This window comes from Drosophila pseudoobscura, chromosome 4 (assembly GCF_009870125.1).
Source record: "Drosophila pseudoobscura strain MV-25-SWS-2005 chromosome 4, UCI_Dpse_MV25, whole genome shotgun sequence".
NCBI classification, from domain to species: domain Eukaryota; kingdom Metazoa; phylum Arthropoda; class Insecta; order Diptera; family Drosophilidae; genus Drosophila; species Drosophila pseudoobscura.
In genome coordinates this window covers 18100437-18126446 of record NC_046681.1, presented here as the reverse complement: position 1 = coordinate 18126446, position 26010 = coordinate 18100437, and the positions used below count along the sequence as shown (strand labels likewise).

Sequence of the window (26010 nt, the reverse complement as noted above, 5' to 3'; positions counted from 1 at the left end):
CACCTCGGAGGCTCCACCTCTAGATCCATTGGCCCCCCCACAGCGGGCCCCTCCTAACCGAGGGGACGCCTGCCACTGGTAGCAGAGCATCCATTGATTAGTTTTTGTTTTCGGTCAACAAACTTGAGTAAATTAAAACAATGAATTTGCGTAAAAACGCGAGGCGCACAAAAACAACAGCCACGCAAAACAAAAAAAAAATCGAGGGGACAACAAAAAAGAGAGGCATCTGCGAGGGTCGAAGCTATTGATACCCTGGCATATCCATTTGAAACGGACAAAAGGACATGCGTGGCAAAAATGTAGGCAAAAGCATAACACCCTCTGCTCTCCGCCCCTGAAGGGCATGCAAAAATGCGAGGCAGAAGCAGAAAAAATAACAAAAGCGAGCGAAGCGCAAATTAAAACAGTGGCTACGGCTGGGGCCAGAGAGGGTATGTTCTGGAGGAGGTTCTGGCTCTGGAGAGGCAGAGGCAGAGGCAGAGCCAGAGAAATGCAGTAATTGAAATACATGCGGCGGCGGCGGCATGGCTGCGTGTGGCGTGTGGCAAGAGCGCCAACGATGCTGCCTGCAACAAAACAGCAGTGATGCCAGCAGAAATGCCCAGAATTATCGAGTACTTCGACGCTGGGAGTATCCGCTACTCTCAGATATAAAAAAAAAGCAACAGCCAATACCACAGTTTACTCTTCCATATTCTGGTGCTCTGGTTCTGGTGTCGTGGAACACTAGTTCCTGAGAGACCATTTCTACAGTCTATAAGGAGCCCGTTCCACCTCAACACACCCTCAAATCCTGCAAAGTACTCGGTAGAAGTATCGCTGCATGGCTTCGCGGCGCCGGGCATCACTGCCACAGAAAGCCACAATAATTTACACGTGCTCGATGGCCACAAAGGGAGTCAGAGGCACTCAGAGGAAGGCAGCGACAGAGAACGGCACAGAGCATAGACCCCATCATCTGAGGGATAAACTACATCTAGGCGGGGGGGGCTGGAAGGAGCATTAATTATGATGGAAAATTAAAATATTCAACTTATTTGGAGTGGAGCCGAGTGGAGCCACAGACGGAGAAAGAAAGAGAGAGCTATTTTCAAACACCAAAGCCCCCAAGGGAAGTGCCTCACTCTCTCTCTCTCTCTCTGTTTCTCTAGAAGTATCTTTTGGCTGCGTCAGCTGTTTGTGTAATTAGAGGTTTTATGAGTTATGTTCCCTCTGTGCGTGGGTGTGTGTGAGGGTGCGTGTGCGTGTGTATCTGGAAGTGGCCAAAGGCAAAAGCAAACGCTAGGGTTCGCCGTTCTTCTTGGGAGGGTGGAGAACCCTTGGCCCTTGTCGCGGTTAATTAATTTCAAGTTTAGTTTCAGTTCGTTCCAATTTGCTGCCTGTGTGGGTGTGTCCTTGTGTGTGTGTGCGAGTGGCACAAAGCTGGCAGGTAAAAAGTTTCAAAGTCAATTTAATGCTTCGCCAATGATGAGAGGCAACATCAGTGGCAGGCGGTAGATCTGGCAGTGGCTGAAGCTGAGTCTGAGGCTGAGGCTCCAGCAGCGCCAATCTCCCACATACACAATGAGCCTTGAAATTGGAAAGAGTAAGGGTACCAGCCAAGCAGCAGTCGGCCCCTGCTCTTCCGTTCCCCTCCTGTGGACGGGTTAGACTTGCAACCGCTTAGGCGCGACAAAAAACGCGCTAAAAGTTGCCTCTGGTTCGGGACTCGTTCTGAGGCTCCCCTGTGGCTGGGGCCTAGCTGTGCTGGTTGCATTTTTAACATGCTGCACGGCCTCAAATTACCTGCCACGGAAGCCGCACACACACCACTCCCGTGTGGTAAGTGGCCCACAGTATCCTCTTTGGGGTTTTAACTTTTTGCGGTCGTCTGTTCATAATTGAACCCTCCAGCGGCACACACATCCACGGGAGTAATCCATGGAGATGGCTTTAGCTGCCTGCAAATTATGCTCTGGGGAGGAGGGGGCTACTTATCGGGGATTTCGAGCTGAATTAGAGCAGATCCTAACAATGGGCCCAGATTCCCTGGCCCCCCGATGGCTCCCTGCTAATCAGGTGGCTAAGTGCGCTTCGAGAGCCAATCAAAGTAAAACTGCATGTAAAATGAGCCTTCAGTTCAGAGTTTTAGAGTGTTTTCGATATGGCAGGCAGACAGACACAGAAGAGGTGGCCAGACTCTCCCTCTGGCCTTCCATTCACTCATGCATCCATTCATTCATTCAGGCAACTGCCGATAAACATACACAGAATTCAATGCACTCCCCCAGCACTCGTGCACACACACTCAAACACCCCCGATGCACAAATATTGCCCATCGATGAACGGCGAGCGGTTCAAAAGTCATTTCGGCAAAATACTGCTGCATACTTTTGTGCGGCAGCAAGCGGGCTTTCGAGTGCGGTTATTGGTGCCCCTCTTTGAGGCAGCCAGCAGCAGCAGCACCGATGCAGGGGAGCTTTGGGAGTTCAGCCAGTGGGTGGGAGTCAAGGCTTTTGTTAGCACAAAGCCAAAACAACAAGTGCTATGTAATTACAACAACAGCACAAACGACAAGGGAAATGCAGAAAAGTGCAGCAAGAGGGGAGGGGAAAAGGCGGGGAGAGAGGAAGGAGAATCACAAACGGAGATCGAGACAGAGACAGAGAGTGAGGCTTATTTGTTGCGCGGCTGATGGTCGAAGGAGATGGACCCGTGCCAAAGGGAACACAAATCACGAGAGAAATCCCCGGGTTTCAGGACTCAAAGACCAGGGACTCGCCATGAAATGATGATTCAGGAAGAGCCCGGCAAGCCCACTAGCATATATTAAGATTAATGATATTTGTCGCTATTCCAGGGCCTAAACTGCAGCCACGTGACCGCACAAGTTGTCACGCACACATCTCCAGGCCCGGCTGCGGGGAGACGCCCGCCCGCCTGTTGCCCATCCGCCACATCCACACCAACTGGGTCAGACATCGCATCGATAATGATGGGGATGGCGTTACTGATGGCAATGCTGATGGTGGTGTGCATGTGGATGTGGATGTGGATGTGGATGTGGATGCGGATGAGGATGACAATGATGATGACGAGTGGGAGAGAATGGAGATGAGGATGCGGATGCGGATGCAGATGCATCTGCATGGAGATGATGACGATGATGATGATGAGCAGCTGACATTAGAACCAATTTAACAGCCATTGGCGCAGTTTAATTAAAATTGCGACCAAAAAATATTCAACTATAATCTATTGCAGGAAAACATATAGAAGGGTAAAAGATACCCAGAGAGAGGGGGACAGATAGAGAGAGAGAGAAGTTAATTTGATGGCGGAAAGCGGGAAATGGCACAGTAAACAAAGACAAAGACAATGGCCACCAGCCGAGAGTCACCCACCAGGACACATCAGGACACACCAGGACACCCGCACACAGATGCAGAGAAACAGAGAAATTAAATTGGAAATGTTGTAGTACGTGCAGCCGACAGCAGACTAAAAGGAAACACAGCAAAGGCATCCTGCAAAAAAAGGAGAATGGCTGAGAATCCATGTGTGTATGTGTGTGTGTGTGTGTGCAAGTGCAACAACAAGTGGCCGCCAGGACACGGCAAACGGATGCTGCTGCTGTTGCTGCAGGATGCAGGACTCTGTGCCCATTATACGAATGGAGGCAGGCGGCCTCTTATAAGTTGAAAATTGTCTCAGATTTTCCCAGAAAGAATAATGGAGGAAAATGGGCAGGGGAAAGGCTCGGGATAGCAGCGAGCAACCAGCCACCAGCAAACGGAAGGAAGGCACGAGAATGCGAAAGTTTGATGCCCTCTAAAGGCACACAAAACCTACTGAAGAGGAAACTATTCAACAGAATGGAATTTAATAAACATTATTTCAGGGGGAACTACTTACTACCCCTAATCCGGGCATAAAATAACCTTCCAGATATATAGTTATGGCATATAACAGCTCCAACTCCATTAAAAAGTTATTCAACTCCGAGAAAGAGATACAGCGATCCCCATTCAGAGTCTTGGCCATCTTTCAAAGGGACAGACAGCCAAGACAAAGACATGGCTGCACTGGCAGTGGCAGTGGCAGTGGGGGGACTGCCAAGATGCCAGATGGAAGATGGGAGCTGGGAGATGTGTGGGGATCTCGGGGGAGGCCACAGCAGCAAAGGAAAGACCCAACATTATTTAGGTTTAATCAGCAAAGCAGATTTGCATACGACAGTTCGGTTGCAATGAAATAAACCAACTGGAATCCCAGCATTCAGTATCCAGAGAGCACCCAGAGAGGACATCGAGAGGGTAGAGGCAGTGGGGGCAGCTGATGGAAATGGAAGGCAGGAAATACATCAAACAAATGAGGTGGAGACTGCAGCGGGGGAATCGAGTGAGGGAAAAACTATTATAAACTGTTGACAACTGGGGAAATGAACTTTTCGGCCGAAATGGCAAACGTCCATCCTCCGAGCCCCGAGTCCCGAGCCCCGTACCACAGACTACGGACTCTCAATTCGCATTTCGCAGTTTTTGGCAATCAAATTCCGTTCCAAAAGTCCACCACAAAAACTGCCAAAGATCGTGGGAATTCCGTTCCGATAGAAACTTCAGCAACTTCCTCAAAAATGCCAAAAAATTAAAGAAGAACAGAACCACCAGCAAAACAGAAACCCAAAGACTTCCCCCATCGAAAAAGTTGGACCGAATTTTTTGTTAATTGATGCTGAGCTGGCAAATTTCAATTCGTATTCGTAATTTCCCTTCCACTATAGTTTCGGGTGTTCTGTTGCCACTTTATGTGGTGCTCCCCGTGCTCCCAGTGCTCCCACTCCGAGTGCCAGAGAATTAAAATCAAATTAAGCAACTTTCAACTTTTGGAAAGCGCACTGCGACAGCCCCATCCGGGGGTGACAGCCAGGGCTTAAAAAACTACAAAATGCATCGTGTTTCGCATCCGCTGGACACTGAAAATTGCTCCCCAAAAAACGAATAGAAAGCGAGAGTGAGTGAAACAAAATTTTTCGGTCAGCAAAAAAAAAAAAACAGACGAAATTCAGGGAGGAATTCCAAAAACGTCTTTATGCGGGAGGAGGGGAGGGGGAGGGACAAGGCCGGCCGACGAAAATTGCTTTCGGTGATTTTTATTGGATTTTCGTGTGTAATATGAAATTCATAACACAGCCAACAACAACAACGAATGGCCGACAAGAAGAAGGGGGGGGGGGGGATACGGGATAGGGCTACGTTGGCGACGATTTGCAGTTTTTCATGGAGCAGCCTTTATGCCATTTTGAATTTTCCTACGCTTTTTTCCGCCCCGCTCCGGAGAGCGCTGAGCTCGACACTATTTGATTGCTGGTTGCCCGACGCGTCGCTCTGACAAGTTGCATGTCCAATGCCCTAACAAAAGTGGAGTTGTGGCATAACGACATGCCATTACTCCATGCTACGACATGTTGCAGTACTTTAAGCGGAAATGGGGGCAAAGAAAAGGACCCCTTTCCGTGCATGTCAAATCTGGGCTTTTAAGGGCTTAAAGTTTCATTAACATTCTAGATTTAAAAGCACTTTAAGTGGGTTTATTTTTAATTCAAATTATTCCTTCGTCCTTCTCTGGGAGCACCTTCTCGGGGAGCACTCTTTTCTCTATTTATTTCCTTTTCATTGGACTTACTTTCCATTTATTTTGTCCCCCCTCCCCCCATCAACACTTTTTTACCTTCTTTATTTCTGTTTTCATTTTACTTTTTTGTGCTCTTTTCCTTGCTTGATATCCTGTCGTCCTTCCTCCGACTCTCACCTACTTAGCTACGTTCTGGCATTTCTCTTTCTCCTCATTTTCCTTTCATTTGTGTGCTCCCTAAACCTCTGCCTTTGTTTTCTTTCCTTTCCGCTTCCTGACCTGCAGGGCTCTAGTCCCTAGTCCAGAGCTAGGGTATTCCCGATTCGTTATGGCCATGTCGGAGCCATAAATCCTTCTACATTCTCCCTTCATTTTGTTTTGCTGCCTACATATCCTGCGCTGATTCGACTCGTGTTTGACTTGACTAGACACAAAATTGTGTGGAAATTTAATTTCAGCGTTTGCTAATTCGCTCCATTTATGGTGTACTTCGTTTCGTTTCGTTTCGTTCCGTTCCGTTCCTTTCTAGTCTGTTCTATTCCCTTCCCTATTTGTAGAGTCTGCTAATTTGTCCTTTATTTCGTTATGTTTCCTTGTTTCTTCCCGTCTGTTCCCATTTCTATCGTTCCCTCTCGAACAGTCCGCGCCGTTCCCTTCCGTTTCGTTTCAACTTATTTCCACAAATTATCTTTTCCACTTACCCAGCAATTTTGTTGTAGAGTTGAAGCTGAGGTTGCTGCTGTCGTGGATGCTGTATCTTGTGGCTCGATTTGCTTGTAGCTGTTGGTCTTCTGGTGGAATTTGTTGTATATTTAGTTGTAGACTTTCCCAGTCGGCGTTGTGCCTCTGATGACAGCAGCTGGAAACAGTCGGCGACCTTTTCGTTTTGAAGATGGAACAAACACAACAAAAATGTTGATGAATGTTCCATAATTAATGGAAAGATTTAATTGCTCTTTTTTATTTGTTTTGGTTTGCTTTGTTTTGCTTTGTTTTGTTTGTTTGTGTGGCTCCTCTTTTGCCTCCTCTGTGTTTCTGTTTAGGTATTTTTTTTTATATTTATTTTATATTTGTTTTAATTAGAAATTGATTTTAATTCAGTTGATGGTGTTTTTGGCTTTTAGCTGCGTGCATATAATTTTTAGTTTTCTTTTTTGTCGTTTTCTGATGGATTGATGGCAGTGGCAATTGATGATGGAATTGCTGGATTGATTGCTTGCTGGATTTGGATTGCTGATCGAATGATGGATTTTGGATTTTGAGCTGGCATTTTTCGTTTTGGGCTTCTTCTCATTGGGCATTCAGCAGCAAAGATACAGATACGGATGCAGGTGCAGGTGCAGATGCAGACACATGGATGCGAGAGAAGAGATGCAGATGCATATGCAGATACAGATACAGATACAGATACAGATACAAATACAGATGGTTTGGGTTTCTGTTTAGCATAATTACTTTAAACTTTAAGCTTTTCTCTCCTCTTTTTTTTTTGTATGTATGTATTTAATTAATTCTTTTATAATTATGAACACATTGTTGTTGCTGGGGGTTTCCTCTTCGTTCGTTATTTATTTGCTTTTTTTAATCATTTTTTCTGTGCGGTTTTTGTTTAAATATTTGCATATTGCATTTATACAATGAAAGCAAAAAACATTTATTTAAATTTAATTTTATCTGTATGGCGGATGGGGGGAAAAGAGAGACAGGAAGAGAGAAAGAGAGAGAGAGTGAGTGAAAGTGTGAATATTTATATAGTTAAATGTTTACTCGAATATTAAGTGAGAGGCGAGTGGGGAATAGGCTGTCGTTCCATCGATGTATCCCCGATGAAGGGACTCAATCAATCTGTCAGTGGAGTTTCCAGTTGTCCTTTGATTGATTTCCCAGCCACCCATCTAGTGTCGCCCGTCAAAACAAAGGACTGGCTACTGAGCCAGAATTGGCAATCACCAGCCGGGGCTTAAGCATTGTTCGCCAGATACATTTGTATCTCTTCCCCAGCCTGTTGCACTGCCACCACGCAAAAGGTAATTGGATAGGGGAGGGAGTCCCAGTCTAACAGAGGGATATTCCAGAAACGATGTATCCATTTCCCATTCTCGAACTTCGAACCTCGAACCTCGAATTGCCTCCGCCCTGAAAACTGTCGCAGACCATAAAAATTCAATTCTGAAAGCGAAACACTGAAGCAATAAGAAATAACAATTGCCTCAGTCACGCCCGGTCCTTTTCCAGTCCAAGTCCAAGTACAATCGTGTCCATGCCACACCATCCTGTAGGAGTCCCATTCCCAACGCCCATCACGTGCCACAATTTACGGTCAAAGTTTGGAGGGTCGCAGCCATCGCAAAACTGTTACGAATGCCAACTAAACATTAGTTTAATGTGGCTCCTCCTTTGCTCTTCCGTGGAACGTACCCCCTCCCCCCCTCACCACCGTCTATTGATAAGTATATAAGTACTCCGTATTCGGAAAGATAGCCATGGAGGAGCAGCGGGCACAAAAGTTTGACAAAAGTCACTTAGAGCAGCCGCAGCAGCCATTTGGAATATCCGTTATGAGGACCCAATCCAACAGAGCACAGAAGAAAACGAAACAGAAAGGAAAACGAAAGAGTGGATCCAACATAAAGAAGGGGAAGTGGAGTGCAGAGAGCCTGAGAGCTGAAGCTACTCGAATGAAGAGTGTCCCTTAAGTGATTCCCGAAACTAAAAGTTTGGCTCTTTCTTTTTCTCCAAAACTATTCTCATAAATCAATCCGTTGGGAAATTGCCCAACCATGGATCAAACGAGCAAAGAATCACATTAAAGTAAAGGAAATGTACAATAAAACAATAAAGAATAATTAAAAGATCCGGTTTTATTACTCATTCTTCAGTGGCCAATGAAATACACACACCTCAGAAATCTGTATTCATTGGAGAGACTATAACGTTCCATAAACGTAATCCACCCAAATAATACCCTGGGGTACCCGGCCTTTCGGGGGGAAAATGATAAAAAGAGTTGAGCCACTGACCAAGAGACACCCGAAAATAAAGCAAAGAATGAAAGAGGACGAGAGGACGAGAGGACGAAAGGGGGAAAAAATCCCAGTCACTCAGCTACTGGGGATTTCTTTGTTGTAGTTGCTTCCGTTATAGTCGTTCGTTATACCCTTCAATTGTGGGTACGATGATTATCAGCAGATGCCCTCGATCCATCTATCTGAGTGGAAGCTTTCTTTGTGCTGTCCTTCCATGTGTTTCCTGTCATTCGATAGCCACATTAGATCCCAATCACGGATCACGGGTCGGCCTTAGGAGCAATAGATCTGCAAGGGTATCAGATGCTTCGGTATCCGAATTTAGACTTCCTTTCTTTTCATTCTTTTTTGTTCTTGTTGTTGTTGTTGGTGTTGTTGCTCTGTGTTGTTGGTAGACAACGTTGTTATTTATGACAATTTCATTGTCTTGTCCACTTGCTGCCCTTTTTATTTCCGTCTTTGCCTTTTGCTTATTTACTACCACACATACAGAGTAACAGACAGACAGACAGACACATACACTGGGGGGGGTGTGGGAGAGAGATGGAGAGCTCTCTGGGCTTTTGTGTAGCATACTTTTGTGCGCGCGGCGTTATCAAACGTTTTCCGCGCTGTTACTCTTAGGATTCTGTGTGTGTGTGGTGTATGTTTTTTTAAGCATCCACAGGATGTCTCCCCACCCCACTAACCAGTGACTAGGACATCTTTTTAAACAGCTCTATCTGTGTATGCCTCTCTCGCGCCGTATGCGTGTGCATGGGCATGTGTGTGTGTGTGTGTGAGTCTGCATGGCTGTTATCAGTGGCCCAGAACTCATCGCCCATTGATGGAAAGTTTGAGTGAATATTCGGGCTACTCATTTTTCGACTCAATTGGGGGATTGAGAGAAAGCGAGAGCGAGAACGAGAACAAGAGCAAGAGAGTCGAGTGCTTGGAAACAGACTCAGGGAAGTCGGGACTCTGTTTACACTTGGAAGCGCAGCAGGGGGCAAGGCGGCAAGGTGGCAAGTGGGAGGCAGGAGGCAGGAGGCAGGAGAGCCAATTGTTGCAAGCCCTGTATACTGCTTACTGCTGCTGCCCTTTGTTGTTCCCATATTAAAGAAGGCAAGCGGGAGAAAAGCTTGCTGAAAACTCTGTGCTACACACCCACACACTCATGCCAAGACCCAACACCCACAAATATTTATGTATAACCAATTTGGAGTGTTGCCGCTCGTTCTTTTCCTCCTTTTTTTTTGTTGTGCTGAAAAATTGATGAAGGCAAAAGTGGCTTAGGAATTTATTTAATTAACCCCAGACTGCCAAAGAGAGAGTTAAAGCCACAACCCCACTCCTCTAGTCCGCTCTGCCACTCTCTGAATGACAACAAAATTGTCTTTTAAGTGTTTTATGAGTGCGGCATGATCTCAAATGATTTTGCTCTGTCTCTGTTCCTCATCTGTTTTCTCTTCTTGTTGTTGTTGTTGCTGCTGGCATGTGCTCCAATTCCCCCAACAAACACACGCACACACACACGTATCCAAGCACATATACAGACAGACAGACAGGCAGATAGACAGAGAGGCAGAGAGGCAGAAGTACAATGACGAGAAATAAACTTGCAACTTGTTTGCGCGCCTCGTGCGTCTCTCCTTTTGTTGATTAGAAATGCTTTTGATGTACGTCTGATGAAAATCCGTTAACCAAGCGAAACGAAATGAAACGAAACGAAGCGCGAGCTTTACCGTGCTGTGGCAGTGGCTAAGGGCATCCTGTGGCAGGGCATCCTGTGGCAGGGCATCTGTGGCAGGGCACTGCGGCAAGTGCAGCCACCTTAATCAAACATAATGAGCAATTAAAAAAACTTTCCTTTCCTTTGTTTAACAAATGAAAGCGGGGGCCGAAAGAGAGAGGCAGGAGGATGTCGGATGGAGGAAACATTATAAAATTAAGATTAAAACAATTGAAACTTGCAGAAAGTAGAGAAAGTACGTGAGTAAAAGCAAGCATAGGGGCAGAAGCAAGGAACATTCTCTTCACCTCTGCCATTTGGAAACTTAATATTTAATTTCAGAGAGAAACTCCATCCGGTTTTATCTTTTTGCCACATTTAATTGTCAGCAAGCCCAAAAAGAAACTCCCTCGCATTTAATGGGCGAATTTTGTGGCTGGAATAAGATGCCCCCCCCTGGAGGAAAACACTTCAACCATTTGAAAGTTTACACCTTCAGGGCGGACTCGGTCTCTGTCTAATTTTTCGGCTCATAAACTATTTGCTGACCCCCTCACCTTTATTAATTGCTCCTGCCACCACACCTCCACATGTGCCTCCCCATTCGCACTATCCGGCTCTTCCTGCTCCGGTTCCCACTCTAAAAACTGCATAAACTTGTAGTTTACGGTGGATAATATTCCATTTTATGCATAATAACTTTTTCTTTTAAGGATCATGGTCTCATGGCGGCAGGCTTACCTCACGCTCCCCCACCCCACTTCCTGGTGGTGCATTCCCTCATGGGCTTCATATGGCATTCCTTTATTTCGTTTTTTTTTTTCTGTGAGACTTTGAGCGTGGCCTTCAACCCACGCCCCCTCCAGGCCCCACCACAGCCGTCTATACAGTACTTGCCCCCCGCCACACCCCTCCCCACCCCTCATAACCCCTTTCGGTTGTATGTTAAACCAAAAAGTTGTAAATCTTCCAACTTACGTTTAGTGCAACAAAGTCGCGTTTTCATATGACGAGAGCATAAAAGAGTAAGCAACAAAAAAGTTTACACACACACACGTCCCAGCAGAGCACAACAGAAAGAGACAGAGGCAGACTGAGTGGGAGTGGGAGAGAGAGAGAGAGATGGGTAAAGGCCAAGTTTAGTGGGTGGTGTAGGGTGGAGGGTGGAGGGGGGGAAAAAGCGCCGAGCTCGACAGAAACTCAATGCTGGCGACGAAGATGTTGTTAAAATAAAATAGAAACGAAACGAAAGCGAAGGCAAACGTAAGACGAGCAATAAAAAGTGCGTAAGGAGGAAAAATAGAAAATGCCAAAGGAAAAAGGATAGAGGATAGAGGAGAGAGGAGAGAGGAGACAGGAGAGAGAACAAGAGTGAAGGTAAGGGCAGAGCAACGATGACGATGTCGAAATTAATACGAAAGAATCACATTAAAACTTTCACAAGGAAAGGAAAAGGCAGCCCGGTAGCAGCCAACAGCCAGCAACCAGCAGGACAGGCAGGACAGGACAGGCAGGACTCCTGTGAAGCTCTCCTCTCGTTTCTGTCTGCCGACTGACGAAACGAAGCTTTTCGGTTGGGTTAAAGACGAAACATATTGTGCGTAGACGCACACAGGCCCAAAATGACGGCGCACAGATACACACACACACACACACACACACAGACACACAGACAACGTGTTCATGTTTAAGTGTTTTGGTGCAAGTCCTCGGAGCAGAAGAAGAACCCACCAGGAGGCAGAAGGGTGGCCATGCGGAGGCCAGGTTGATGAGTACGACGAGGGTTGGGATTTGGGATTTGGTATTTTGGATTTGTATCCCCATACCATTGCCTCCTGCAGACAGATAGACACACACACACACACAGAAACAGAAACAGAGACACGGCCACCCACACAGATGAAGAGAGAAAGTGGAGCAATTTCGACAACTCCATTTGAGTGTGTATGTGTGTGTATCTGTGTGTGAGAGCAATACCTTTCCCCACTTATACACACACACACAAGCACACAACTTTTTCCATTCTTTTTCTTTATTATGTCTACTCCTCAGACGCTCTGAATCGACAGGGTGGGCATGGAGATGGGGATGGGGATGGGGGAAAAGGGAAATAGAAAGGACAGTAGATAAGGACAATAATATCGAAAAACATTCGAAATCAGAATCATCGTAAAGAATCCTGAGGCAGGTCGAGAGCATCGAAACAATTGAGAGAGGCGCAGGAACAGGAGCTGCGACATCCTGGATAAAATAAGATATTTGTTCAACACAAAAGAGATCTAGAGGTAAGCTGCACGGATCAGGCAAGCCTCCTTCATTTCGAGTACATTGTGGAGGATATTTGAGGCTCCAATTGGAAGGAATACGATGTAGACATACAAGTGGTTCCATTTTTGATGTTAATGAAGCTTAATTTGTATTTCATTCATCAATCGAGTGAAACGAATTACTTATGCGCCCATGCAATAACAATGCAACAACTAATTCCAATTACAATGCCAAAGATAATTTAAATAATAACATTTGGAAATATTCATGAAGGAAAAACAATGTGTGGCACCTGATTTGCTGAAAATCTCAAATATTTATGGATTTATCAACCAGCCATAAGCTAATCGACCTTTCATTAAAAAAACATGAATAAAAACCATTTAATTCGAGAAAAGACAATGCAAACTATTGGCTCCAAGTGGAAATCAATATCGGACTGAATTCTGTATAATTAATGCCCAAATAGGCCTAGTTTCCCCAACTGGATGCCACAGGAACTCCTTCCTTAATTAGGCCTTGCCAAAAACCTTCAATGATTCACTTTTTGAACTAATTTTATACTTCGTTTAACTCTATTCGATGGCTGGACCTATTCGATACACAATTTTAAGCCTCCCCCATGAGCACATCCATCCAGAGAACGTTTTATTTCCGACCTTCAGCTTCAGATGCCTCTTAAAGTCTTAAAACACACGGCATCCATCGACATCTGTCCGCTTAAGGCGCCACTGGAGCTCTCTCCCGGGTCTCGTGTTACCGAGCTTTCATGTTTGCCCCCCTCCTGCTGCTCCTGCTCGTCTCCGCAGAATCACGGCCCCGCATCGCAGAGCTCCCTGCTCCATCCCCGCGGCCACTATCGATGTGGTTCTCTGCGGCCCAATTTTTTAAACTACAAGTCTCCTAAAATGTGAACTAGGCGTGTAGTCAAGCCAAATGATTGATGAAAAATCTGCGTGTGTACACAACTTGCCACTCAACACACACATTCGTACCTCACAGCCACACATAACACACATCACACACACAGATACATGACCACTTACGCCCACTTAGACACGCCGCGTTCTGGTTGTTGGCCCTCTGTGTTTTTTTTGGGCTCTGGGCTTTGGGCCCTCTCTCCTTCTTTTTTTGCTGTGTGTGTGTGTGCTGCTGCTTTCTCCAGTTGTTAGTTTGGCAGAAAAGTTTTCTTTTCCCCGCACCCGGGGGCCAAAATTGAATGATAAGGAGGGAGGGACCTTGGGGAGGGAGGAAATGACTAAAAGAAAAGTTTTTCTTTTGGCCAACTGATTGATAGCAGTGCAAATGTTAATTGCATAAGGATAGGGCAGTGTCAGGATGTGTGGCTGAAAAAGGGGGCGATAATAGCTGGGGCGACGAGATGGGCTGCGACTGACACCGAAAACTACGGAAAACTGCAATTTCTGTATGAAAAGCAGTGGAACGAAATCTGAGCACAATGAAATGGCAATTTAAGTCGAGAGTATAATTAAAATTTAATTATCGCAGCAGCAGCAACAACAGCCACATCAAAATCCAACAATAATTGGAAAAACCACCACACAAACACACCGATACAGATATAGATACACAGAAACACACAGATGCAGACGCAGCTGGAACAACAATAATATGCGTTTAAAAACGCCACGAAAACGCGCTTAAATAGCGCTCTAATTTTGCGGCCCAATCGAATCGAATCGAATAAAACAATCAGTCAAAGGACTTTCTGGCAGCAGAATAAGCAGCAAGAATAAGGCATCCAAGTGGAACGGAAAGGAAAAGGAGGAAATCACCAGGGATTTTCCGCAGCCAAGCCACGGCCAAGGAAAATTGCTTCGATTCGTGCAGATAACTGTCAGAAGCAACAGTTTATAAGGCAAATAACTGACATCCCGACGAAGACGAAAAACGAAAAGGAAAACTGCAAGACGGATAGATCCCAAATCTTGAGTGGAAAATTTCTGCCTTCATGTACCAACAATTTATGTACACATTTTCATTGCGAATTATTCGGTTTTCACAACTTTAAAAATGCATTTCCATAATTTTCTTTTGAAAATCAAATGAAAATAAGAATGTTTTAGTTTCTAAATGAAATAGAGACGAAACTCCCCGAGTTTTTGTCTCTGGCCAAACATTTTGTAGAAAATTCGAATGAAAACATATCCGATGATAGCAAAAAAAACAAAAATAAATCAACGAAAATTTTATCAAACGAAATAGATTTTTGTGTTTGATACCCGCAAAATATTTCTGTGTAAATGAGTGGCTAGGAAACAGCTTTTTCCCTAAAAACTAATGTAAATTACGAGAACTACAATTTTGGCATTCAATTTGGGACACAAATTAATTTCGCACAGAAATACCTCGTCCAAATGGTCCGAAATTATTTTGATTTCATTTTTCCCTTTGAGACCGTATAAAAACTAATCAAACTTTCGACAGAGAAATATCGAATATCAAATTTAATTTACTTAATTTAATAATGTCACAGACAAAATTTCTGATGCCCTAAAAAAAATCCACAGAAATAATAATAATAAATTTCCACATAAATGTATCTTCGTTTGCCAAATTTTGTCATGGCTCATGGCGCCCTTTCAAAGCGAAGAAAATCAACAGAAAACAAATATTCATATACACACATAAAATTACCACAATAAATACTTCCACTGGGAAACAGATTGGACATTGTTTTATTTAATTTTCGTTTGCCTTTTCGCCTTTTGACCCGAACAATTCTGCATGGACAAGTCGAGGCGCAACAATTACACGAAATGTTGAGTGAGAAAAATCGCAGCATCCTTTAAGCTGTTGCACCAGAGAGCGAGTGCAGCGAGGGATTTAAATGGGATGAAAAAAGGAGGGAAGAGGCAAGAGGCAAGAGGAAAGAGCAAAGAGAGAGGAGAAGATGGAGCAACAATTTGTGAGATTTTGTTTACCTTGGTTCTTGGTTTTTAAGCGGTTATTATTTAATTGAATTTTAGTTAGATTTCAGATGTTTCTTGCTTATTTTTATTGATGAACACACACTTTTTTTGCTGAAGCTGGAGCTGGAGCTGGAGTTTTGGGATACGCACACGGACACGGACACACACACGCAGAGAGACGCGGACACTTACACACACAGACACACACACTGGTACGCGCGGAAGAATGGCCAGAGAGTAAAACTGGAGTTTTGTTCTGGACTCAGGATTCAGTACTCAGGATGCTGGAGCGTTGTAAAAGTTATAAACTTTATTCTAAGCAATAGTTCTGTCTTTCTGTCTTTGCTGTTTTTTTTTTTGGGGCTACTCTTCCTAGCTGATTCTGGCTTCTGGCTTATCTTTTGCACAAAAACAGTTGGTTCGAACGGTACACACACGATAACGCAAGGCAGACTTTCGCGGCAGCTCAGCTCGGAGAGAAAGTGCGTCCTGTCTGGTTGTACCCTAACGAATTAATGCGCTCAACGCAGCTTTTCACACGGCCATGGACCCACGAGCACGCAGCATCCACATGGAGCATGGAGCACGAACGAAGACGAGTCCTGCGGAGACGAATCCTGTGCTGTGGCAGGCGCAAAGCTCTCGCTTGAGCTTGAACTTGAGTGAAAGCTTCCCCACTCGGCCAGTCGGCCACTCGGCTGGCTGGAATGTTTACAGTTGAGCAGAGCAACAGAGCGGCGCCAGCATCGACGCTGACTTCGACATCGGGAGCGTGGGCAGCATCCAGAGATCTGGTCAACGTCTCCACTCGTACGAGTACGAGCACGAGCACGAGCACGAGCTCGAGTATACCTGCAAAAATAATGGACACCGATGTCGGGCGGACATCGCTCTGTGCGGGAGCGGGGAGGAACTCTTATTAATGAGCGACAAGTGTGCCACGACTTCGAGTCCAACATGTGCGCGCGGCCCCTCTAGTGGTAGTTGATGAGTGCCCAATATTTTAGTTACCAGGAGACAACGACAGCTGAACCGATTTATAATGACAGAGACAAAAATCAAAGCGCGATTTGCAGGGGGAAGGGACAGGGGGAGGCACAGCAAAATGGGACTGAAGATATTGCAGAGAAATTCTAAGAACGGACAACCACTTATAGAAAGATGTCCGGCAAACCAGAGGCAAGGTTCTATTACTTTTCCACCAAGAGTGGTTTTTTTATGAAGAGATGATACCACTTAAAGGGACTACCACGGTTCCAAAATGTATGGGATCTGATAGAGGGTAGCAGGAGAAAGCAAAAACTGTCCGCCAAAGGCACTGCCACTATCCATAAATCAGTTAAATCGCACTCCGCCCCTTATGACCTTGAAACAATCAGCAATATTCCACTCATCCACACCCCCGAACATCGCAAAACACGACCCACCGTACAGACCGCTTACAGTTTGTGTGCGGCTTACAAGCGATGAATTATAGAAACCAATAAAATTAAGTGCATTAATTTATTTGGCTCTTGTTTTTGCTGGACTTCAAAACGAAACTCGGGAATGGCTCTGCGAAAGCCAAGGGCAAAATAATCAAACAGAAGAGCAACGGAATGGTCAGAGGATTATATTGGATGCATGATGCACAAATTTATAAATTTATATACCTGAAAGCCTCGGGCCACAGATTGAATTTGCATTTGTAAGGAGTGTGGGTCAATGCAATCTCAATTAATTGTAGACAGTGCCTAATTGTAATTGCATTAATGGGTAATTGGAGGAAAATGAATTAGACAAACGAACAAAACTAGAAATTAATAACACAAGTATAGATTTCTGTGTGTGTTGGCAAATAATTCTCTTTCAGTTTCAAATTCAAACACAAAAAAACCGCGCTCAAGAAGCCATGGTTGCCACCAGCACAATTATGAGATATATTTTCTTTTTCGGCTGTACTGGTTCATTTGAACCTGTATTTTGGTTCGATAGTATCGAACGCCGAACTGCTTGTTAGAATCGGTTATTTGATCTTATTAGATCTACAAACATTTAAAAACGTACCATTTTCCGCGGTTTAACTTAAGTTTCACATAAAAGGGTGTTTACGTTTTAAAAATGCTGCAACGAACATATGAGTCGTAATTTTGAATCGGCTTTTTGTCGCCAAGATACATATATTAGGCAAAAGGGGTGGATTTTCACTTGCATGCGTTGAATTGTTTGGGCCGCGTTGCCTGCTGTACACACCTTCTTTTTCCTTCTATTATGTAGCAAATATGTAGTTACTGCAGTCGCCATGTAATAAATTGAGCAAATGTAAACACTGAAAAAAACACACACAGTCAAAAAAAAGCACAAAATATATCGCCTGAGGCATCTGAAAGTATACAAAATATTTAAATAAAAACATTAATAAAATAAATAAACTTAAACACACCATTTTTCAAATTTTTTTCCTCGCGTCGCGCCTGTTTGTCGGTTGGTTTTGAATGAAGACATCGGAATCCGATAGAACCTAATATCGACATACAAGTTCATATGTGCGGTAGATTCTATACTGGTATCGATAAACACCTTCACCACCAACAAAGCAACAAGGAAAAAAAATGCCGGAAGAAACGAAAAAATTGGACCTGTCTGGAGATGGTGGAGTGCTCAAGGAAATCTTGAAAGAGGGTACCGGGAACGAGACCCCGCACAGTGGATGCACTGTCTCCATGCACTATACCGGCCGTCTGGTCGATGGCACAGAATTCGATTCGAGCGTGAGCCGCAATGAGCCCTTTGAATTTGCGCTCGGCAAAGGTGAGACATGAGAATGCGGCCAAAGTCGCTGTTTCTGGAATTTTCTTTTTCGTTATTTTCTCTTGTCTTAGGCAATGTTATCAAAGCCTTCGACATGGGAGTGGCCACCATGAAGCTGGGGGAGCGCTGTTTCCTGACATGTGCTCCCAACTATGCCTACGGCTCTGCCGGCAGTCCGCCCACCATTCCGCCAGACTCTACGCTGATCTTTGAGGTACAGAACACAGGGCAATGATTATCCAGGGCAACTATATATCTCAGTTCTCGTTTGCAGTTGGAAATGCTGGGCTGGAAGGGCGAGGATTTGAGCCCAAACCAAGACGGAAGCATTGACCGCATCATTCTAGAGCCGAGCGATAAAAAGCGGTCTCCCACCGATGGTGCCTTCGTCAAGGGTAAGTCGTGGTTTATCTAGATTCTGTGGTTGCCTTAACCTCATTCGGGGTCTGTGATTTGCAGCCCATATTTCTGGTTCTTTCGAGGGTAAAGTGTTTGAGGAACGCGATGTGGAGTTCGATTATGGCGAGGGCAGTGCTATCGGTCTGGTGGATGGAGTGGAGATTGCCCTGGAGAAGATGAACATAGGAGAGACATCCAGGTAGAGCAGAAAGATATGGGGGCTTAAAAAGAAACACCACTTTAAAATCGATTTTTCCTTAGAATCACAATTAAACCAATGTATGCCTTTGGCGTGACGGGCAATGAGGCATTTAAGATTCCACCCAACGCCACAGTCGAGTACAAGGTGAAGCTGATCGACTGCGGCAAGGGTCTGGAGGAGTGGAAGCTGAGCGACACCGAGCGCATCGACGAGGCCAAGGTGTACAAGGAGAAGGGCACCAACTACTTCAAGAAGGAGAACTGGGGCCTTGCCATCAAGATGTACACCAAGTGCAAGAATCTGCTGCCGAACAACGCCGACACCAACGAGGAGGTGAAGAAGCTAAAGGTGGCCACGCACAGCAACATTGCCCTGTGCCACCAGAAGTCCAACGATCACTTCGAGGCCAAGGTGGAGGTAAGTTCACGTAGAGCATGTGTGCCCAGAAGCATTTGAATTAATATTTAATTTTCTTCAGTGCAATGCTGTGCTCGCCCTGGAGGCCAACAATGTGAAGGCTCTCTATCGTCGCGGACAATGCAACCTGATCATCAATGAGCTGGAAGATGCCCTGGAGGATTTCCAAAAGGTTTGTCATAACACCATAAAGAAAATCCTTACTTGCTAAATAAATGTTTGGTTAGGTTATTCAATTGGAGCCTGGCAACAAGGCAGCTGCCAACCACGTGGTCATCTGCAGGCAGAAAATCAAGGAGACCAAAACCAAGGAGAAAAAGCTGTATGCTAACATGTTTACCAAGCTGGCGGCCAACGACAAAGAGGTATAATATGCCTCAACGAGTAATAAACCAATAAAGCTCATCCTTTTCCATCCCCCAATTCGCTTTTCATTCGAAGACCGAGCCACCGCGCGAAACAGATGTGCTCAGTAAATGCGGCGAATGGTCCGAGGAGGACGCCAAACGCGAGGCTGATCTAACGCTTGAACGCGACAATATAATTATGATCTAGCCGAGGACAAAGGCGATCAATTGTTTAGCATTTTAAGTACTTTTCCTAAATATTTCCACATCGAAAATCGAAAAAATCCAATAATGTAACAAGAAAAAATGGTACTTCATTATATAAAATATAGAAATAGCATTGAAACCTGTTTACCTTTTCATTTGTCTCGCGGCAGCAGCTGAAAGCTCGGCCGCAACTCCCTGTCGCGCAGCCACAGCGGCGACGTCGGCACCTGGGCCTTAATGTACTCAGAAGCGCGGAAACAATAGCCGGAGCAGAATTTCTTGCGCTCTGTGATATCGTAGACCTTGTTTTGCGATGCACTGATTTGGTACTTCTGGTTGGGTACACTGCAAGTGAGTCGGTTAGTCAGGAGCCACCTTTTGGAGCGTCCACTTACTTCTGCAAGACATTGGAGCACAGAGGGTACCCACAGTTTCGGCTGATTTCGCGCTCATCCACAATGTCGGTATAGTGGTTGGGTGCGATTTCCCAGAGCTAGGGACGAGGAAATGTTAATTTAAAACTTGTATACCATCAAATAAACTATAAATACCATGGCCAGGAATTCCGGCTCTGCTACGTCGGGCTCCAGGAGCCTCACCACAATTTCCTGAGCCCGCGCAATTGCCGCGCGCTTTTTCACTACCGCCGCGATGAGCTGTTGCCTGCAATAGGTAATAAATTGATCATTAAACAATAGTACAAACAATGCATTTAGCATTCCATTGGTTACCGCAATTGGTCGTTCTTCTCCTCCGTCATGTTTTGTGCATTTTTTTGTTTATTTTGTAAAATTTACGAGGAGTAGCGGGCAAAAAAATGATGACAGCGATAGGCAAAAACTAATTTGATCGATTTCCAAGTACGGTCACACTCACTGCATTGCAAAATCAAAACAAATTGATAAGAAAAAAAATGGTTTGCGAGAAGTGCGAGGCGAAGCTGACGAAAGTCTCGGCCCCAAATCCCTGGAAAACCAGCACCGCCCCAGCCGGTGGACGCAAGATAAATGAAAACAAAGCCCTATCCTCGGCTCGGGACAGATACAATCCTATGGGCACGACCCTGGCACCTTGCCGGTAAGAAAAGACAAACCGTACGCTGGATTCCAGGCTCATGAGATTGCTTATCATTTCAGCATCTGCCGACAAAAGGTCCACCAGATGGGATCCCACTACTGTCAGGCGTGCGCCTACAAAAAGGCCATATGCGCCATGTGCGGCAAGAGAATCCTAAACACAAAGAACTACAAGCAGAGCTCAACGTGATGCATCCCATGGCCAGACGACGCAAGGATTTTATGTATAAGCCTAACCTAGTTCTAGACAACAGAATAATTATATCAGATAGTATCAACAAATGCATAGATAAGTAGGTCAGGCCTCTGTCGTTGTCTTCTCCCTTCGCCGCTTGGCACCTTGCATCTGCGAGGAGTAGCTGAGCGCCTCCTTGTCGAACTCGAGCGGCATGATGCCCAGATCGCCGCTATAGCGGTTCTTGGCTATCTGCAAATACTTTTTGCCCCGCACCGATGTGAGTCGCTTGTCCTGAATGATAAGCACATTGTCCGCCTCCTGTGTGGCCTTCGCCGTGCCAAAGACGGAGCTCGTGGTGAGGTCATCCTCCTGGCGCTCCTTACGCGGATGCATGACTAGCGTGACATGGACATTGTGCTTGGTGGCGAAGCTGCGAAAGGCTGCAATGATGGCATCCTGCTCCCAGAACTTGTCGCCGCGAAATGAGGAGACTCCCATCATAAACTGAAGGTTGTCAATTATCACATGCATCACGTCGTGTACGTAGGACGCGTGCTCGATGGCCTCCAGCACTGGCTTCAGGGGCTGCTGGCCGTGAAAGGTCATAAAATAGAGCGGCATTCGCTCAAACTCCGTTGCCCAGTGGTCGAACTCCTGCAACTTATTATCCAAGGGGTAGCCCACGTATTGTCGCAGCAAAGTGGCGGCCAAACGGGTGTTGCGTATCTCGAAGGAGCCCCAGAGTGTGGACACGCCCTGCATGGCTAGGTCGAGGGAGTACTCGCTCATGAAGGTGGTTTTCCCGCTGCCCGTGGGTCCGGTCAGGATTGTCAGCTCTCCCCTACGATGACCCTTAAGCAACTTGTTCAGCACTGGGAAACGCTTCCACTTGACGCCGTTCACCTTTTCAATGTTCTGCAGCTCGCTGAGTATGTCGTTCCTCATCGCCCCAAATGTAGTGATGGCCTTGTGCCTCACTGGCGTAGCCTTGGCCAGTATGTGGCGAAGGTTGAGCCGACGACGTAGTGCCAAGTGCGGTGCTGGCTCCGTTTCGGTGGCTCTAATGAGAAGGCAACGCTTTTCTTCTATCTTTTGGGCAAATGCTCGGGCGGCATCCCAGTTGTGACTGCTATCGTAGTGCAGCCAAAAGACCAGCTCCTTGAAGCGCTCCAATCCAGGCAGGCATTCCTGCGGCAGCATCTTCAGCTCGTACGGCAGGCAAACAATACAATCTGAAAGCAAAAACTGTATTCTGTGAGCTGTGAATCGCAAGGAAAGCAAGCGGTTGTACGTACGCGTTTCGATGTTCTGTGTGGCAAGGACGATGAAGTCAAGTAAATTGCTGACTAGAACCGCTTTACTTTTGTTCCCCACACCATGAATAAGCAGCCCCGACATGGACGTGCCCTGAAAGGTCTCCTCATGGCGGTCGCTTAAATGCAGCACCTTCTCCCCGACCACCAGTTGCGCTGCGTTGCGTAGCTTGAAATGCAGCAGATTCTGTTCCGGTTCATACTGGGCTCCAATGGCATTCAACTGCGACTCCTTCAAACCCTTGATTCCTAGGGCATCACATGCCTCTGGCGTCACATTTGTAAGGTAGGAAAAGCGCGATTCATATACGGGCTGCGTTTGTGGGAGGCGCAGGTAGCCTGCTGGCGTGGGGATCTGATAAGCCGCCAGAGCATTGCTCAGAGAGGTTTTCACATCACAATTTGGACAGATAAAGGCTCCTAGAAAGAGGAATCTATTTAGATAGTTTGCTAATGAAAATCCGCTCCTTTACACACCCGTCCGCTTGTTTACGTAAGCCAGCAGCCCTTGCTCAGCGACGCCCCTTGTGTGTGCTGCAGCCGGCTGCCTGTTACGTTCACACAGCCGGCACTCCACTTGCAAGCACGTGTGTCCATCCTTGGGAAGTAGATTGATCTGTCGCAGTTGTTTCTTAAAGTCCACATACTCCTTGGGGTCCAGTGTGCACTCCGCGTATTCCGTATTTATCTGCGTTGCGTAGTTTTCCCTCCAGACTCTGGATTTGTTGTTATTTATGCGCAACAGCGGTTTGATTAAACCGGCGCGTCTCATGGTACATGTTATCGATCAACTCTGTGCAACAGGCGGCAGGCTAGTGTAGCACGCAATTGAGATTTTGGAAGCCATTACTAAATAGGCCGTGTACTCCCAGCAATTAAATAATAAACCAACTGATTGCATCAGCTAGCATTTATGAGAGTTTCAGCTTTTATTTCGCGTTAGATTAATAACCACTGCAACTCTTCCTTTGGTGAACTATCGTTATCGAGCACTCATCTGCGCGGCTTCTTTTGAAACACAAAATTCGACAGCTTTATAAATTCGTGGATTCCATAAAATGAAAATGAAATTTCGCTGATGCGCGGCTCTTGCCACATACAGAAAAGGCGGACTTCAATAGAGTGTGAGTCTCTAAAACAGAAAAGATCCCAATCCCAATTTCCAAATAAATTTTGTACTTGTTATTTTGTATTTAATTAGATTTATTTTGTATTCAATTGATGAGCCTTAAACCCAAGTACTGTTGAGCAAATGCCATCCAGTTGAAGCCATAATGAAAGTCTGTAATTAAATAAATATAGTATTAGTAAAGAACGTATAAGCTCGATCAAAATTTCTGTACAAATTATTAATCAGACGCCTTAGCCCATCATTAAGCCGAAACTTTCTGGTGGAAACCGCAAAAGGTGTTTAAGGTAATCATCATTTAAGCAAATTAAATAGTACAAAGCTTTTATATATTACCTTTAAAATAGGTGCAGTTACAGATTCGGTAGTCATTTAAAATTCCCACATATTTGCTAAAAAAAGAAATAAAGAATCAGATTAGTTTATACAATAAAAAACCGGGAACAATATATGTGTAGAAACGTGTAGAAATCAGACACCTAAGCCCATCATTAAGCCGAGGCTTTCTGGTGGAAACCGCAAAAGGTATTTAAGGTAATCATCATTTAGCTACTCAGAATAATCCATCGGATTAGTGGGTGAAAATATTACCTTGGTTGGATTTCACAACGAAGTACCATGTGCCTGGAGTAGCCATCAGATGCACGCCATAACCTCAAAGCAGAGTTCGAAATCTGAAATTAAGGAGTACATTAAAGAAGATCTAAAACAAAAATGTTAGCTTTGAATTTGCTGAATCTTAAATCAGCTTACATTTTATCTGCATGATTGTCTCAGTACAGGTCTGTGTAAAAGTTCATCACTTTGTTTAATATTATCTAAATTGAATGCTTACCTTGTTACAAAAATTTCCCCACTGTCGTCTCCATGGGCCGCTTGTTAGACATAACCTAAAACAATAACGAAATAGCTCATTAATGAAAGAATTCATAAATAAAATAACCTTTTTTTTCTTTCTTGAATCAGTTTACATTTTTCCGCATGAGTCTATTCAGTACAGGTCTGTGTAAAAGTTCATCACAAGAAAAAAAAAACTGCATAACAAGAAGTTGTCCTTACCTCAATGCCCAGAGGAGTCTCAAATGGTCTGAATGCCCAAGGTGTCTCATCGGCCGCGTGGCCTTGTGTACGCACACTTACATGGCGTCAATTGTTCATAATTTCACCAAAGTTCGTGGTATTTATCCCTGCAAAGCAAACATCTTCAATTAGCAGTTGTTTAATTGAACACAAAGCCAGCAAAAGTAAATGAAATGCCATCAGATTGCCGAATAATCTTTAATGAACAAATATTGTTCAACGAAACATTGAAAGATACAACGTTAAGTCGAGAAAAATGTTCTTTCAGTCTCGTCATCAGTTTCATCATTTGTGGCATTGCATTTTTTCTTTAACTTTTCACTGGGTTCCATTTGCTTACCATTTTGCTTGAGTTGTCGAATAAAAGTGAAGCCACATCCGGGCGCACGTGGAAATGCTAGAACGAAAATGGCGGCACAGCTATGCTTCATCTAATATCGATCCACCGCAGGAATGATTTTGTGGTCTTTCGATATATTTCAGCGTTGCTTTGGAAAAAAGTGATATCGATACTAATCGTGAAAACAGCTGATGACCAAAATAGTTCTCTACACGTGCGCCCTTTTAATTTGATTTTAAACTGAAAATACCTTAAAATGGTAAATATCTATTTCCATTGGAATGTCCCTTGTGGTAACGGATTTATTCTTCCCACAGGGCAAACAAAAGAAAACCCAGAAGGTAAAGAAACAGCGAAATGCGCAGCTTAAACGCCTGATGAAGCCTACGGATTCGCGTCTGAAGGACCAAATTCGGGAAAAGCGAAAGAAAGCCGAGGATCCTCACCAGGTGAAAGTGCATGAGGCCACGCAGCAGAGCTCGGCGCTCTTTTTCCAGTACAACACCCAGTTGGGACCACCCTACCACATAGTCCTGGATACCAATTTCATCAACTTTAGCATTAAGAGCAAACTGGATATTGTGCAGGGAATGATGGATTGTTTATATGCCAAATGCATACCCTACATTTCAGACTGTGTGCGCGCTGAGTTGGAGAAGCTGGGCAACAAGTACAAGCTGGCACTGCGCATCATATCAGATCCCCGCTTCGAGCGCTTGCCCTGCCTGCACAAGGGAACCTACGCCGATGACTGCATCGTGGAGCGTGTGCGGCAGCACAAGTGCTACATTGTGGCCACCAACGACAAAGATCTTAAGAACCGCATTCGAAAAATACCCGGAGTGCCCATTATGTATGTGTCGGCCCATAAGTACGCCATAGAAAGAATGCCGGAGGCTTATGGCGTGAAAGCGTAGACTACTTTTTATAGTTATATTTTACCTATTAAAACATGAAATTACTTTAAGCTCAAACTT

General features: G+C 45.0%; 7 protein-coding genes and 1 non-coding gene across 20 annotated transcripts in view; 3 read left to right on the top strand and 5 right to left on the bottom strand.

The window, feature by feature from the left end:
* The window catches only part of nAChRalpha6 (nicotinic acetylcholine receptor alpha6), a 97825-nt gene extending 81666 nt beyond the window's left edge, over positions 1–16159 (bottom strand). For 4 of the 12 annotated variants that reach the window (XR_001451064.2, XR_004469030.1, XM_001356312.4 and 1 more), the window contains exons 1-2: positions 15568–16158; positions 6319–7211 (exon numbers count right to left, since the gene is read on the bottom strand). The gene's annotated coding sequence lies outside the window, so the exon portion shown is untranslated. Of the gene's footprint in view, positions 1–6318; positions 7212–15567 lie in introns of all 12 variants that reach the window. The other 8 variants (XM_015180249.2, XM_015180245.2, XM_015180246.2 and 5 more) reach the window with 4 other exon arrangements.
* A 1602-nt stretch (positions 16160–17761) lies between these two features.
* LOC6902781 (putative RNA polymerase II subunit B1 CTD phosphatase RPAP2 homolog) lies at positions 17762–20758 on the bottom strand. 2 transcript variants are annotated; one of them, XM_033379334.1, is made up of 5 exons: positions 20649–20758; positions 20469–20580; positions 20313–20410; positions 20066–20262; positions 17762–17863 (listed from the first exon to the last, which is right to left on the bottom strand). In XM_033379334.1, exons 1-4 carry the CDS (start codon positions 20675–20677, stop codon positions 20070–20072), a joined length of 432 nt encoding a protein of 143 aa, XP_033235225.1. In that variant the 5' UTR covers positions 20678–20758; the 3' UTR covers positions 17762–17863; positions 20066–20069. The 2 variants fall into 2 exon arrangements, with proteins under 2 accessions (XP_033235225.1, XP_002132518.1); XM_002132482.3 differs by lacking the exon at positions 17762–17863 and having other exon boundaries at positions 20005–20262.
* Fkbp59 (FK506-binding protein 59kD) lies at positions 18069–20050 on the top strand. The gene is made up of 8 exons (XM_001356311.4): positions 18069–18345; positions 18417–18559; positions 18620–18740; positions 18805–18943; positions 19006–19363; positions 19425–19535; positions 19591–19728; positions 19805–20050. The coding sequence occupies exons 1-8, from the start codon at positions 18147–18149 to the stop codon at positions 19916–19918; spliced, it is 1323 nt and encodes a 440-aa protein (XP_001356347.2). The 5' UTR covers positions 18069–18146; the 3' UTR covers positions 19919–20050.
* Positions 20759–20802: 44 nt separating the features above from the next.
* Positions 20803–21294, top strand: LOC4817406 (cysteine-rich PDZ-binding protein). Its single transcript, XM_001356310.4, has 2 exons — positions 20803–20994; positions 21054–21294. The coding sequence occupies exons 1-2, from the start codon at positions 20831–20833 to the stop codon at positions 21181–21183; spliced, it is 294 nt and encodes a 97-aa protein (XP_001356346.4). The 5' UTR covers positions 20803–20830; the 3' UTR covers positions 21184–21294.
* On the bottom strand, positions 21175–23426 carry mtDNA-helicase (mitochondrial DNA helicase). Its single transcript, XM_001356309.4, has 3 exons — positions 22962–23426; positions 22467–22904; positions 21175–22403 (listed from the first exon to the last, which is right to left on the bottom strand). The coding sequence occupies exons 1-3, from the start codon at positions 23254–23256 to the stop codon at positions 21292–21294; spliced, it is 1845 nt and encodes a 614-aa protein (XP_001356345.3). The 5' UTR covers positions 23257–23426; the 3' UTR covers positions 21175–21291.
* Positions 23427–23666: 240 nt separating this feature from the next.
* Positions 23667–25160, bottom strand: LOC26532938 (uncharacterized). The gene is made up of 6 exons (XM_033379317.1): positions 25034–25160; positions 24673–24800; positions 24449–24503; positions 24205–24287; positions 23950–24005; positions 23667–23766 (listed from the first exon to the last, which is right to left on the bottom strand). Exons 2-6 carry the CDS (start codon positions 24720–24722, stop codon positions 23699–23701), a joined length of 312 nt encoding a protein of 103 aa, XP_033235208.1. The 5' UTR covers positions 24723–24800; positions 25034–25160; the 3' UTR covers positions 23667–23698.
* Positions 24871–24987, bottom strand: LOC6902776 (small nucleolar RNA Z5). The gene has a single exon (XR_053094.1). It is a non-coding gene; the product is annotated as a small nucleolar RNA Z5 (small nucleolar RNA).
* On the top strand, positions 25155–26007 carry Bka (FCF1 rRNA-processing protein Bka). Its single transcript, XM_001356308.4, has 2 exons — positions 25155–25292; positions 25351–26007. Exons 1-2 carry the CDS (start codon positions 25290–25292, stop codon positions 25948–25950), a joined length of 603 nt encoding a protein of 200 aa, XP_001356344.3. The 5' UTR covers positions 25155–25289; the 3' UTR covers positions 25951–26007.
* The last annotated feature ends 3 nt before the right edge of the window (positions 26008–26010 follow it).